The sequence below is a fragment of the Brassica rapa genome, chromosome A04 (assembly GCF_000309985.2).
Source record: "Brassica rapa cultivar Chiifu-401-42 chromosome A04, CAAS_Brap_v3.01, whole genome shotgun sequence".
In the NCBI taxonomy this organism is placed as follows: domain Eukaryota; kingdom Viridiplantae; phylum Streptophyta; class Magnoliopsida; order Brassicales; family Brassicaceae; genus Brassica; species Brassica rapa.
In genome coordinates this window covers 16,234,292-16,249,307 of record NC_024798.2, presented here as the reverse complement: position 1 = coordinate 16,249,307, position 15,016 = coordinate 16,234,292, and the positions used below count along the sequence as shown (strand labels likewise).

At 32.9% G+C, this 15,016-nt stretch overlaps 4 protein-coding genes across 9 annotated transcripts; 3 read left to right on the top strand and 1 right to left on the bottom strand.

The window, feature by feature from the left end:
- The first annotated feature begins 29 nt into the window (after nt 1–29).
- On the top strand, nt 30–3,851 carry LOC103865046 (monothiol glutaredoxin-S9). Its single transcript, XM_033290327.1, has one exon. The coding sequence runs from the start codon at nt 3,316–3,318 to the stop codon at nt 3,622–3,624; it is 309 nt and encodes a 102-aa protein (XP_033146218.1). The 5' UTR covers nt 30–3,315; the 3' UTR covers nt 3,625–3,851.
- Nucleotides 3,852–4,678: 827 nt separating this feature from the next.
- Nucleotides 4,679–8,202, bottom strand: LOC103865382. The gene is given in 7 exon segments (XM_009143180.3): nt 4,679–7,311; nt 7,409–7,480; nt 7,482–7,577; nt 7,648–7,782; nt 7,860–7,961; nt 8,031–8,086; nt 8,160–8,202. Coding segments are annotated over 7 exon segments (741 nt in total). The 3' UTR covers nt 4,679–7,074.
- On the top strand, nt 7,759–10,185 carry LOC103865045. Its single transcript, XM_009142822.3, has one exon. The coding sequence runs from the start codon at nt 9,175–9,177 to the stop codon at nt 10,138–10,140; it is 966 nt and encodes a 321-aa protein (XP_009141070.2). The 5' UTR covers nt 7,759–9,174; the 3' UTR covers nt 10,141–10,185.
- A 2,062-nt stretch (nt 10,186–12,247) lies between these two features.
- LOC103865044 (protein NETWORKED 4B) lies at nt 12,248–14,759 on the top strand. 6 transcript variants are annotated; one of them, XM_033290194.1, is made up of 5 exons: nt 12,312–12,432; nt 12,534–12,601; nt 12,923–12,969; nt 13,060–13,171; nt 13,259–14,759. In XM_033290194.1, the coding sequence occupies exons 3-5, from the start codon at nt 12,955–12,957 to the stop codon at nt 14,575–14,577; spliced, it is 1,446 nt and encodes a 481-aa protein (XP_033146085.1). In that variant the 5' UTR covers nt 12,312–12,432; nt 12,534–12,601; nt 12,923–12,954; the 3' UTR covers nt 14,578–14,759. The 6 variants fall into 6 exon arrangements, with proteins under 6 accessions (XP_033146087.1, XP_033146085.1, XP_009141069.1 ...); XM_009142821.3 differs by having other exon boundaries at nt 12,330–12,432; nt 12,514–12,601; XM_033290196.1 differs by lacking the exon at nt 12,534–12,601 and having other exon boundaries at nt 12,248–12,432.
- Nucleotides 14,760–15,016: the final 257 nt, after the last annotated feature.

Sequence of the window (15,016 nt, the reverse complement as noted above, 5' to 3'; positions counted from 1 at the left end):
TGTTTAATACTGATGTTGTACTTCTCCTTATAAGAAAATAGTCAAAATACAGTATTGTTCAATTTTTAAATGCACTTCTTACAACGTAGCGATGACAATTTAATTCAGAATTCTATAAGTTTGGTTAAATTTATCACAAATCAATCAGCGGTAACCAACAAGAAGAATTTGAATTACTCAACTTGCCGTCAAAAGAAAAGAACAAGGTTTCAACTCATATTACAAGTAAATGATGGTTTGTAGAAAAGGTCATGCACCAATGGCAACATAGCACAAAGTCGTTTAACATTCACATAACATTTTGGCATAGAAATGTACGTAATTTCGCTGCAAAAATACTCTAACTACAAATGTGAATCCATATACAGATATAGATATATGTGTGTATATATATGCATTTGATCCATTAATATATATCGATGCTTCTAGTTTTAAAACTAAAAAATTGTTGAGTTATTGTAGACTTTTCAATGGCCTTTGATAAATGACCTAAAATGCATATGAATAGCTGACCCCGACCATATCTTTACAACAAAAAGACAGCTCAATCTCATCACATTTACGGAATGAGGTGTCCACCCTTCTTCACTACTTTCATCATAAAATATTTGGACATGTGATTTAATATATTAGTTACTAATAAAAAATACTATTGAGAGAAAAATCCGTGGAAAGGTACAACTCAACATGTCTATGTTGGTGGTTCATCTGAGAACCCAGCCCTCTACAGATCATTACAAATTTTGTAAAGTAATACAAATCATAATGATTAGCTAGGTCCCTACTGGAATTTTAAGATTGATAAAAGATCTCAAATCAGAAAATAATACTAAGAATCGTGAATGCATATACATTATTCAGATCATAACTAATTTTTATAAACTAATACAGCTCAGAATGATCATCTATAGGTTCCTACTAGAATTTTAAGATTGATAAAATATCTCAAATCAGAAAATAATACTAGGTATATATACATTATTCCATACAGCTAGTGTCCGTTTTTTTAAAGATTTTGTATCCTGATATCCAAACTCACATATTTTTTATTCATTTTGGAATTCGTTAATTCTACGTAATAAATAAAGCAGACTGTAAAAGTTCCTATATCGTGACTTTGTGTTTGTCAGGATCAATTTATAAATTTTATCAATAATATGGTTGTAACAAACGTAACTAAGAATATAGTTGGTGGGTAAGCAGTAATAAGAGAGATATGTGAAAGGATAACATACATCAATAGTCAATGGAAAAGAGACAAAAATTGTCAAAAAAAAAATGTTTACCTTAGAATCGACTATTCACACCATCATGAATTTATATGTACGGTTACATTTCTTCATGGTTGCGTGACTTTCGTCGTGTGAGTGATCACACTGACAACCATTTCGCCTATTGGAAATTAGAAAAGCCTTATACCAAATCCAACTAAATCTTCTGGTTAAGTCTCCGATCGTTCAGTTAACCTCTAGTAGTAGTGGTAGATAGACTAGACATGTGTATGTGAATAATATACATTGCCGCTCTTGTCTAATGGATCCATATCTTATTAAATGATCCATGTCTAGATGTTTTTCTTACTTCTTGATTACTTTTGTTTTTATCACATCGCAGCAGAAAGCTTACATACAGTCTTCGGACAAAACCCCCCCACCTTTTAGCGCAACATAAAAAGCGTGAAAATCCTATATAGCTGAGAAAAGCTGAAAATCAAAATTACTATTTGATCCATTAATATGTCCAAGGACTTAAAAAGCCCAAACGTTTTGTAGCTGGAAAATACCTAGCTGTTTGGGCTCGTACGTAATGTGGTTAATTAATAGCTTCCTCAGAGCATGTGCATTGCAAGCAACCTTATTTGTTGCTTAAGTGGGGCATAATTAATTTTTAATTATTAAAACTAAGAGAAGCAATTTTGTTAAGCAACACTTGGTTATATGGGTTTATTGGTAGTTGCTTAATTAAGGATTTTAGAGAAGAATGATGCCATGAGACAAATTTTTTTAGATTTTTGGTTGGGTGGAGTTACATTTGGTTGAGAGACTCATCGATGCAATAGTATCAAAGTTACTAATAATGACAAAATATACCGTTCACTTGATGGTGAGAGGGTTAATGGAGAACTTGAGATATTCAGATGACCATATTAGAAATCAAGAGAGAAAGTAAAAAATATTGTTTGTTGAATTACATGAGATTCTAACTCAAGGTTAATTCCACTCTAGGTATACAATCTCTACTCTTCTTGGACCAAATTTCACTGGTTTTCAACTCAAAAGCAAATAGCAATTAAGCACATATTGGTCCATGTCTTTTATATAACTGTAGCTCTTATCTCTTTTAGAAATTTTAACAAATTCCTCATTAATCCACGTCTAGTTAAATCACTCAAGAGGGAAAGAATCTTGGCAACTTGCTCAACAAGAAGTGTCGCGCAAGAGAAACCCTTAGGGAATTTTTATTCCTTCATTATACCACTACTGAAGTGAGATTGAGAGAATCTCACAAAGAGACAAATCATATCTTACTGTACAGTGACATGTTTCAAGAATTGGGTTGACACACACGATCAGATCCATCAAGAGTCAAGACCGGACTGATCTACTTTCGTGTATGCGAAAAATACCGTCAATCCAGACAAGATAAGCATATGTCTTTCGCCTATTCGCTACCACTTTGGGCTATCACACACCCTTCATATATCTGAGCATGATTCTTTAAACAAAATAATATTCTTAGATTAAAAACATTTGGAAGCTTGGTCCACATAAAATACATAATTCTAATTCTCAGGCATATACAGAACTTGTAAAATAAATATTACGCATGTGCTATATTCTTTAGCATATCTGCAACAAAGAAGCATATGATCCTGTTCAATAAAAAATGCTCATCTTGGTATCTTGGAGGATAAAAGGGTAGGTGAATTAACACTATGCAACTTTTGTTGGTCCTTCCTTAATAGTTAAATAAGAAAATATTAATTTGGTTCAAAATAAAGTTACTTTGATGAACTTGAGGAACCTTTCAAAAGATCGATCTCTATTTCTTTTTTGGTCTCAATATTCTTTTCTTCTTCCTCTGTTCTGTTATAAATAGCCTATGATTCAAGAAACTCAAGTCTCATACAACATTAAGCGTAATTACAGTACACACACCAACAAAAAACTATTTTCTTCACCCAAAGGAGAGGTTTAATCCATGGGCTTTCAGTTTTAATTATCTTTCAATCTACTAGAAAGAAACAAAAGAAGATTTTGTTTCTTCACCATCAAGAAACAAGCCCTAAATTGATAACACTTCCTTCACGAAACCATGGACAAAGTTGTGAGGATGTCTTCGGAGAAAGGAGTGGTTATATTCAGCAAGAGCTCGTGTTGCATGTCCTATGCAGTCCAAGTCCTCTTCCAAGACCTCGGGGTTCACCCAACCGTCCATGAGATCGATAAGGACCCTGATTGTCGTGAGATTGAGAAAGCCATAATGAGGCTCGGGTGTTCCACACCGGTCCCAGCCATCTTTGTGGGTGGAAAGCTCGTGGGTTCGACCAATGAAGTCATGTCGATGCACCTAAGTGGCTCGCTGGTTCCACTGGTTAAGCCATTTCAGGCTAACCTATGTTAAAACAAGGTTTCTAACTTTCTAAACTATCAAAATGTATTTCAATAAGAAAACACACAATCGCATATATAGCCTATGCAACCTCTGTAATGTAGCTTTTATAAATATTGTTTCTGTAATTTTATAAAAGTCATCCTGTAATAACTAATTAACTAGAGCTTGACCCGCACCCCGTGCGGGTGTTAATTTTTACTTTTTTTTTATAAATTATTTAATGATATTTTTAAACACATAAGTTGTTTGGATATTTTAGCTTCATACAAACCTATCCGGATCCAGAAAGATCCAAGTACTAATCTCGTCCGAAAATTTGTAATATCCGAACAAAGTTTAATTTTAAATCCAAAAATCCGATATCCAGAAAACTGGTCCGTACCCTAACGGGTACTTGGTTTCCAATGTCTAACTGATTTTATAAACAAATTAAAAAAAATTAACATTTTGAATTCTTGTTATGAATGAATTAATTTCATTCAAACTTGTGAAATTATTTTGGTTAACATATAAAATAAAGAGTAATTCTTGGGTTCACCCCCTAAGGTGAACCTCTAGGTTCACCAACCAATAGGATTTCATTATTTCAAATTCGATATCTTCTAAAAAAGGAAACAAAATATTGTCAAGTTATATTATGTTTTTAAAATAAAAAGGTAAAAAAATAATAGTTACAAAAAAAAAGTTTTTTTTTTAAAATATTGTTAACGTCGTCAGCAAAACACTAAACCCTAAATCTTAATCTCTAAACCCTAAATCCTAATCTCTAAACCCTAAATCCGAAACTCTAAACCCTTGGATAAATCCTAAACCCTTGGGTAAATCCTAAACCCTTGGATAAATCATAAACTCTAAATCAAAAACACTGAACACAAAAATCCTAAACCCTTGAATGTTTTAGTGTTTAGTATTTTTGATTTAGTGTTTATGATTTATCCAAGGGTTTAGGGTTTATCCAAGGGTTTAGGGTTTCGAATTTAGGGTTTAGGAATTAGGATTTAGGGTTTAGTTTTTTCATGACGACGTTAAAAATATTTTTTGTAATTACTACAATTTTTTAAAAAATTTTTATCTTTTTATTTTAAAAACATAATATAACTTGACAATATTTCGTTTCCTTTTATAAAAGATATCAAATTTGAAATAACATAATCTTATTGGTTGGTGAACCTGTAGGTTCACCTTAGGGGGTGAACCCAAGAATTACTCCTAAAATAAATGTTGTCGAATTATTATCATAAATATAATTAATGAAGTAATTAGGAAGAGTAAAAAAGGAATGTAATAGGGTAATAAATGAAGTTGGATTATTTGGTAAATACAATAAAATAAGGGGTTTAAATTAGTTAAAAAGAATGAAGGAAAGGTAAAAAAACACTTTAAAGTAGGCAAGTATTGGTTATTACTTCAGGTTTAATATAATAAATATATATTGTTAGCTTGTGCCAAGGCTATAAAAATTTAAACATAATAATATCAAAAACATGTTTTCAAGACTTTGGAATAAGAATATACTAATATAAAAACGTGTTTTGAATGATTTATGAATTTTCTATAATATCTCTAATATATAAGTGTTTTTAAAATTTCAACACAATAATAAGCATATTGTTTTATAGATAAAAAACCTTTTTTATATATAAATAATTTCATGTTTAATTTGAAATTTTAAAGAGAATAAATAATAACATATCATACTGATATTTTTTGTATTAATAAGACATAAACTAATAAGTATTTATAATAACAAACATATATTTTTGATAAATAGTTTGTTATTTAATAATTTTATATTGAGTTTAAAATTTTGAAAATATAAACAATTTTTATCATAATTATCTTTGAATTTGTAATGCATGTGTTTATAAATAAGAATAAAATGATTATGCCGGCATTAGCGGGCAAAACACATTGTTTCGAAAGTATATCATATTGTACATATGGTCTAACTGGTGACCAAAGAATGAAAATGAATAATGCATTCCTTGTTATTCCTTTTTTATTTTACCATTTATAAAGAATAGTTTTTCCTTTTATTCTAGAGTAATATAGAACAAATTTGTTCCTCCCCAAAATTGATGAGGAAAAATTTTCCTTTTCATTCCTATAATTTTGTTCCTCTTCATTTTTTCCCTACTCATTTCTAATGTTCTTTTAATGATCACCGGTTAGACCATAGTTAAACTTAGATATTTACATTTTGTCACAATAGTTTACAATCGTTTAAACTATATAATATTCATATATTTTTATTTCCATATACGACTTAGTTCCTAATAAACTAATATTTGGAATATTGTTGTTGATGGAAATTGGAACTAACTAAAAGTTTTCCTTAGTTTCGTTTTTATTGTGATAGTAGTTTAGGGAATGAATATTCCATTAATTGGTTAAGTTTAGATTTTATTTGACCAATTGATATCATTTTAGGGTTAATTCAAATTTGTTTATAATTTTGTTTGTTTCTTCAAATTACACGTTTATGATTTTCAATAAACAGGAATATTTTTTGTAACAATAGAATCGTTGCTTTTAATAAGAGAGATATGTGGAGGGATGTTTTTAATAAATAAAATAATTATTTAGGTAAAGAGTAATTAAATTAGGAAAACTCATTAATAACTTAAATTTATGGTTATTTAATATTTCAGTGGCATGTTATAGTAAATATTGTGCAAGTGTAAGGATAAGTTTAATTTTGTACTCCTGTTTTAATAGATTAGATTTCTACAAGTTATTTGTTTTCTTTGTAATGTAGTTTTTTTTATAAATATTGTTGTTATTGTAATTTCATAAGATGGATCCTATAACAATTGACTAATTTCTACAATAAGGGGGTGTTATTGGTTTATATATTTTTATTGATTTAGAAATCCATATAGTATTTATAAATCCAAGTAAAATATACAAATTTTTAAATTTTCTCGGATTAGTATTTACAAATCCGGAGGTTTTCCTTCGGATTTGGGCCTTTGTATTTTTCACAAAGAAATCCATGCAAATCCATTCAAATACATTATGAAATCAAATCTATTAGTAAATCCGTATGATTGAATAACACTTTATTTGAATTAAAATTTATGAATCATTAAACGTATAACACTTGATTTGAATTAGAATTTATGAATCATTAAACGAATAACACATGATTTCAATACATATTTTAAAATCATAGAACCAATAACACTAGATTTAGTTTGGATTTTAAAATCCATCAAAATACACCAACCAATAACCTCCACTAAGTAATCTTGCATATCTGAATTATAGAACATTCTTTTATTATTTTTATCTTTTTAATAATTAAGGGTATAAATTAAATAACATTCATAGTTAAATAATTCTTAAGACCCCCACCCCAACAAGAAGAGAATACAAAGTACATATATTTCTACAACGGAGCAATTACGGACAACAAATTGTTGTCTGATTCAGTACAAGAACAGAGTAAATAGTGTCTCACTTGAACTCCAAGACTTGTGGGTTTGATGAAGAAGAAGAAGACACTGAAGTGACATTAACAGGATAAACCTCAGTTACTTCTTCAGTCTTCTCATCAAAATGGACTACATCTTGCATCGTTAACTGGTGGTATTCGACTACTCCTCTCAGACAGAAATTTTCGCGTGTGTATATCGAGTTCTCGTGAGCTAACCGAGCCTTCTCAGCTAATAGCGTCTCAAGTTGAAGTCGCACCTATAGATTGAGAGACAAAAAAAAAAGATACAAGTAAAGATTCAGAAATGTAGAATTTTTGAAGGGTTTGTAAAAGAGTAAAAGAAACTGATGATACCAGATCATCGTTATCCGTTTGGGTGTTGTCGCCGTTATGATTCTCTCTCAGAACCTTGTTTTCTTCTTCAAGGCTGAGCGCATCGTTGCTTTGCGAAGGCTAGATCGGATTTCACCATCTTCAGCTCCCTAAGAAGAAGCTTTGCCTTTGCAGCCATTGCCATTGCAACCTGTTGTGGTAAATTGTTGAGTATAATAAAATCTGCAACCAATACAAATGATACAGAGCAGGCACCTTACGTCGCGAGAAACCTTTAGCTGAATCTCCAAATCAGCTTGAATCTCAGGGTTCTGAAGACTAGGCTTTTTCTTAATCTTTTTACGTGTTTCTTGAATGATGCCAGCAGTACGATTCTCCACACTTGTAATGCCCTCCTATGCAAATTCACAGACACATAAACAATCTCTCGTTTAGACTAAAACTAAAACACACAAGAATGTATGCAACTAACCTCAACAGCAGTGCCAATGTAGTTTAGGGAAGAAGTGATGGCATCTAAGCTTCTCTGTAACGAAGGGTTCTCTGTTTTCCTCCTACCGGTATGACCAGCTTCCTGAAAACATGAAAAATGAATCTCAAACTTTAAAATGCAAACTGCATAGACGAAACTTGGACTTCAAACCTTAGTTCCTGAAGAAGGAACGTTGTGGTCCTCCAAAACTTGTTGACATTCTTTGTCTAAATGCTCCAAAATCAAAAACCAAAGAAACGTGAATAAGAGAAAGCTAAGAAATGTACTTATAGTAGTTACCTGATGAAGGCAAGGTCAGTGTTCCACTGATATTGTTGCACATATAATCTTATAACCCAATAGATCAAAATCTCCTCAGATGCACAAACTAAAGCTTTTTTTCTGAGAACTACACTAACTGAAATAGATCAGTACAAATTGAACGAAATGTTCATCTATTCATTCAGTTTAGTGATTTCTTTTCCATGCCAAGTGTAATTTGATTATATAATATATACACGTTGCAATTTTTTTACAAGTCCATATATATAAACTATATTTCTGCCATGAATAATCAACACTTTAATGAGTTGAATCAAACTCAAAGGAAATTTTTGGAGATTATATACAATTTAATAAATGTATAAATATATATATATATATATATATATATATTACAAAATTGAGATCCTATATTTATTAAATAATTTCTTAAAACTTGGGGAGACATTGTCTATGCCCATGACAGTCTTTTGATCAAACTATATCGCCAACACAAAATCCCTGATGATGGATGCTGCTAATTAATACATATGGCTGGCCATTAAAAACAGTTTACATGCGACTGACTATATATCTTCGAATTTGTCACCTTGGTGAACACTAAAAAGAGCAACAAAAAGAACTTCTTCTCATCTGTTTCAAAGAAGCTTGGGAAGCTGAATCTGTTTAGACATGGGTCAAAAAGTTAGTACTTAGTAGTGTCCTTTTTATGTAACTTCCTGATGTTTAATATTATAACTTTATTATTGTTTAATAATGACTTTTGGAAATTCGAACTACGAAAAAGAAAACTAAAACCATTTAGTTTTAGTTTTCATTTTTCATGCATGCAACAGTGGATTTCTAATTTTAGGTCATTGGTTTAGTTTTCTTTTTCTAATAATAAGCCAACAACAGATTTGTTGGGCAGAGCCAGCCTTGATCTACCGTTAAGAGATTTACAACCCTTGAAGTTATCTTCCAAGCAAGCCATCCTTGGATTTGAGTAGAGAGACCATAATCTAATTTAGATGAAATCCAAAACAAAGCTCCAATGTCGGAGCTTCTTCCTCCTCCTCCTCCCCCACCGAAGAGGGCTTCTTCTTCTTCAGGATTCGCTGATCCCGCATTAGCCTTCCCTGAGTTTGCAGCAAAGCAATGCGTGCTCGAGAAAGTTCAAGAGGAAGAAGGAGAGGGGGAAGACAGCAGCTACGGGAAAGGTTCTTTCGACCTAAGCTCTAGATTCTCAAGCCCTTCCGTCTCTCGAAACGATTATGATTACGTTGATACCCCTACAAAGGCTCCATCCTTCAAGCGGCCTCCTTCAGGTTTGAGGGCCTCGTCGTCGTCTGGTTTCAGACATGAACAAGAGACAGACCGCAGTTTAAACTCAGGTTCCTTTGTGGAACGTATTGGTGAAGAGGATGAGAAGAGAGATTGGTCTGGCTGTTTCAGAAAATGTTGTGCATGCACGTGCATGTTCCTTTCCATCGTACTTATAATCGTCTTGTTGACGGGTTTGTCTGTGAACTCTTCACTCCATTCAAAACTGCCTCAGGTTTATGTCACCAACCTCAAGTTCTCGAGGTTGGATTTAGCCAATACGACGACGGATCTTCTGTTGAATGCGAACGTGAAGACGGTTCTTGAGCTGTCTAACAAGAACGACCAACCAACGCTGTATTACAGCCCCATGAAGGCTTCTGTCTCTTCCGAGAACATAAACCTCGGACAGAAGAAGCTTCTTGGATTCACGCAAAGCCCTGGAAACGTTACATACTTGAATATTGCCACGAGGATCAGAAAATCAAAGGTGTATGATGTTGATGTTACGTTGCTGAGGAACAAAGAGAAGAATCATGAAGCTGTGGTTAAAGTGTTGGTGAGTGGGAAACTGGGGTTTGATTGGTTGGGATTTAGGGTTCGTTTACCTGTTGTTATTGCGTGTGAAGATGTGAAGCAGAGTGATGTGATAAATGGACTCAAGCCTATGTGTGATGTTCGAATCTTTTCCCAATGAAACCGACTAATACACAAAGACCATTTCATCTTTGTTTTGTTTTCTCAAATTTGTGTTTTTTCTTCTTTTTTCTTGTTGTAGATGGAATAATATAGAAAAAAGAGAAGTGAGTAAACTTTTGTTTCTATAAAATTTAACATCAAGAATCCACAAAGTTATTATTTTCTTTTAACTTTGCAACACCTTAGTAGTTTATGAATATTTTATTCTCTAGATTATGAGTGTTTATTTTACTATCGATTAGCTTGCAAATTTTTTTTTTGTTAATTAATGTGTTTGGATTGAAGTCCAACTGCTCAAGTGGAGTGGAGGGTTGGTTCTTTTTGTTTTAGATTCTCTTATGTTAGACCATCCGCAATGGTTCTACAAATTCAACATCCTCTATACTATTTTTAACATTCATTTCAATCTGAACATGTACAATAGTTTTGTTTAATAAAATTCAACATTCTACTCCAACATTTTAATATATATTTTTATTTTATATAATATAATAATAATAATTTTTAATGTAACTAAATAAAATGAGATACTTTTTAATAATTTTTTATATACTTACTAAAAAATATACTGAAATTAATATTATTAAAACAAATAAACTTATCAAATTTGAAATACACAAAATATAAACACATAATACTAAAGTTTGTTTTTTAAACTGATAATTGTTAGATTTTAAATAGTCAAATAGAAAATTAAAAAAAAAGATGGTAAAAAGATTAAATAAGTATTTTTAGAAAAAATAATAAACTGTGGAAAATGTTATTTTTCATGAGTCCAAATCAAATGAACTAAGATTCTATTTATAGATTATGAATTTTGGTATAATTTATTTTTTGAAAATTTTAATTACGTATAAGATGACTGGTTTGAAATAATTTGGATCAAAACAAAATCTTAACAATTCTACCAAACAATTAGATACTGACATTTGTACCAATCATCTTTTTTTTTCTTTTTTAAGAAGTTAACAGCCCAACTTTTCTCATTTTTTCATCGGGTGAAAAGCAACATATTTATCTGATTGGTTTATCTTGCAACACATCTCATGCGTGGACCCTCATTTTTTTCTTCTTTCAGTTGAATTTATTCAATAGAATGTTAAACCACGTTCTTTTGTTAAAAAATTCAACACCCTCATTAAACCGGTTCAACAGTTGAAATAAGATTTCAACTGGTCCATTGTAGATAGTCTTATAATAAATTTAGACCCATATAGATATACATATAAAATTTTGGTTCGACTCCTGATTTTGGATCGATTTAGTTCTTTAAGTTTAATACCTTTTAAGAGCTGGAATTTTTCAGTTGCCATTCGGTTTTTTATTTCCATTACATTTGATACTCCAAACTCTTAAATTTATATCCAAAATCGCGTATTTGTACCTAAAATCATTGAAAATAACCTAAATTAAAAAGGGAAAACAAGCTCATCTAGTTGATAAACGACTACAATAAAATCATACTGAATATAATTGGTTAACAGGTTACCAGATTTTCATGTATTATCCAATAAGGTAAAAGGTTATATCTGTACTGATCTGAACCGATTTTTTGGTCGGTTTCGGTTTGAAGTTTTGGATGTGAGTAAAAGGTCCAGGACCAGTAACATTGTAACAACAACTAGTGTTACCAGGGGCAGAGGGCAAGTCAGGGTGTGACTTATGCCCCACACTGATTTATGTTTAATTCCCATTATAATTAGTGCTAAATTTAGCCCTTTATTTAAAGACACCTAAACTAAACATTAGTTACAAGGAAATGGTTATATGCCCCATGCCAAAAACATGCATGTTACCTAATTAAGTTTTCTAACGAATTTCGATCATATTTTATTTTCGTCCGTTTAAACTTCAAGTTACTTTTAACGCGAATAAAATTCAAAATTGACAAGTATAAGCTTTACCCCAAACCAGTCATTACCACTGTTTAGTTATTTAGTTTGTAAGTTAATGATTGTGTTTCTAAGTTTGTTGAAGGTTTGGTTTGATGCCAGAAAAAATGGGTATTCTATCTCTAGACTCTAGAGAGATGGATTAAAAACTCCACTCCAATCACGATGAAGCCACATGCAAAATCTTTGGGTTGCAGATCCGCCGTTAATGCTCTCCCATATCATAACACAATGACTCACAATTATTGAATTTTTTTTTTCTCTGGAAAAAGAAAGACTTCAGGAACATTAAAATAAGCAGGTGAGTCGTGATGAGTAGTTGTGGAGTAACGAGTAAAGACGTGTAAAGAAAGCGTATTCACATTTCCAGTGCCGTGTTTCCAATTTTCAAGATTCATGTGAGAAACTAAACTCTTGATTATTTTTTTAAATATTTTTTCTTTAGACAACGTGAAACAAAGATAATTTGTTTTTATTAGACTAATCATCTTCAAAGCAGAGAAGATATAATAAGGGAGTTAGAAGACTATTCTGTGTAGCTCTTTGTTCTTTCTGCATCTGGGTAAAGTAAGCCTTGTTCTCTCCTACTCTTTTTGTCTCTTCTTCTTTCTGTAATAATATATGATTATATTATCTAGTTTCATCGATTTCTCTGCTATACATAAAAATAGTATAAGCTGAAACTTTATCTTTGGATTATCTTGATATTTGTGGTAAATGCCAAATGGGTTGTTAGAGCTTCACGTGGCTCCTTTTCCACATGCGGAATCCTCTCTTCTTCCTCTTATCTCATCTTGTTTGTTTCGTTACTTGTGCCCAATCAGTTAGTTACATGAGTTTTTAGTGTATGAACCACCCTTGTTGACCTCCTTTTGAACATTCTTGTAGGGGTTTCTGAGTTTCTCTGCACCATCAAAGTCATGGCCTCGTCCGCGGTAAGAAAAACCGTCATGAATATTAGATCCTTGTGTTTGGTCTCTTGGTCCTAACACTTAAGATTTTACGCACTTTGTCATCATTTTTAGGCTCTTAGCAAGAAGCAGTTTAAGAGATCAATGACCAAGAAATCACACTCGTGGTGGTGGGACAGTCACAATTGTCCCAAGAACTCAAAATGGCTTGCAGAGAATCTAGAGAGTATGTATTGACATCCTTCTGCACTTAAATGTATACTATTACAAAAGAATTAAAACATGAACTTTGTTCTTGTTCTTGTCTTGTCAGAGATGGATGACCGTGTGAACCACATGTTAAAACTAATTGAAGAAGACGCAGACTCTTTTGCCAAGAAAGCTCAGATGTATTACCAGAAGCGTCCCGAGTTAATCCACCTTGTTGAAGAATTTTACCGCATGTACCGTGCACTGGCTGAGCGTTATGATCAAGCTAGTGGTGAACTTCAGAAAAACGTTTCCTCAGGGATCCAGTCACAGGCCTCTCTTGAGCAATCATCTCCTACCTCCCAAGACAAGTCTAGTCGCGGTCATAAAGAAGAGGAAGACTCATCATCTTTGACTGATGATTCTGGCTCTGATTCTGATTCTAAGTCTGTTCCTGATGATGAAGATGGTGACGAGGCATTGATCCGCAGGATGGCTGATCTAGAGCTTGAGCTTCAAGAAACGAAACAGAAGCTCCTTCTCCAGCAAGAAAATGTCAACAACAACACTGATCTCCTTCACAAGATTACTGTATATGAAGGAGAGCTTAGAGAAGCTAATGAAAAGATTCGCATGCATGAAGAAGAGATCTCTAATCTGAAGATTGAGCTTCAGACCTGCATGTCCTCTGGAACTGAAGATGCATCAGCAGCTAAAAAAGTGCAGGACCTGGAGGAAGAGCTGAGTATGGCGAAAGAGAAGCTTAAGCACTTTGAGAAAGAGATTGCTTGTCTGAAAAGCGAGCTTGAGATCAGTAAAGCTGCAGAGGAGAAGCTTCAGAGCTTACAGCATGAGCTCAAGTTGACTCAAAATGATGCTGATGCTGAGAAGAAAGAAGTGTTGAGGTTGCAAGAGAGGATGATAATGGTGGAATCCAGTTTACAGCACAAAGATAAAGAGATAAGGGAACTGAAAGCTGCAGTCTCTGACGCTGAAGAGAAGGTTATTACAGAGAAAGAACATATGAAGGAAGAAATGTCAAAGCTACTTGAAGAACGAAGCCAACTTGAAGAGCAACTTAGACTGATCACAGAAGAGAAAGCTGAAATGGAGGAGATGCTTAGAGGAGAGTCCGAGAAGATAAGTGTGATGAGAGATGAGAGTAATGTGCTAAGAGAAGATATTGGGAAGAGAGGGGAGAAGATAAAGGAAATGGAAAAACATATGAAGGAGCTTCACATGGAGCATGTGAGGCTGAGAAAACGATCGAGTGAGCTTTCAGAAGAAGTGGAGAGGACAAGAGTGGCTGCATCAGAAGTGGCTGAGCAGAAAAGAGAAGCTATAAGGCAATTGTGTGTGTCTCTTGACTATTACAAAGATGGGTATGAGAGGCTTTGGAAGGTTGTTGCAGGACCTAAGAGAAGAGTGGTCTTAGCTAATTAAGAGTAGTGCAAGGACAATGATTATGTGTTTTTGTCTTTGATCCAGTGACTGTCGTGTGTTCTTTTGAACCTAAGTGTTGTTTTAAGGTACTTGTTGAAATAAGGATGAAAATGAATAATGTATGTTGATATCACTATATCAGTATATATCAATGGTAATATTATCTCACATTTTAAAAGTCATGAGATTGATCACAAAAACTTTATTTATCTACAAATCATACATGTTTTATCGTGTCTATTGTTCAACAGTTGCGTTGTGATCGTACAGTTATAATTATGTAGATGTATCTCCATCAATCATTTTTTTATTTAACTGAGGCTATGACTGGTTTTCCCGCTACCACCCGCAAACGCAGCTTTTGCAGTTAGTAGCGGTTGCTGGCGTTTTGCAACAATCGCTCAAACCGCTGTAAACCGCTCCAAATCGCTCTGAACCT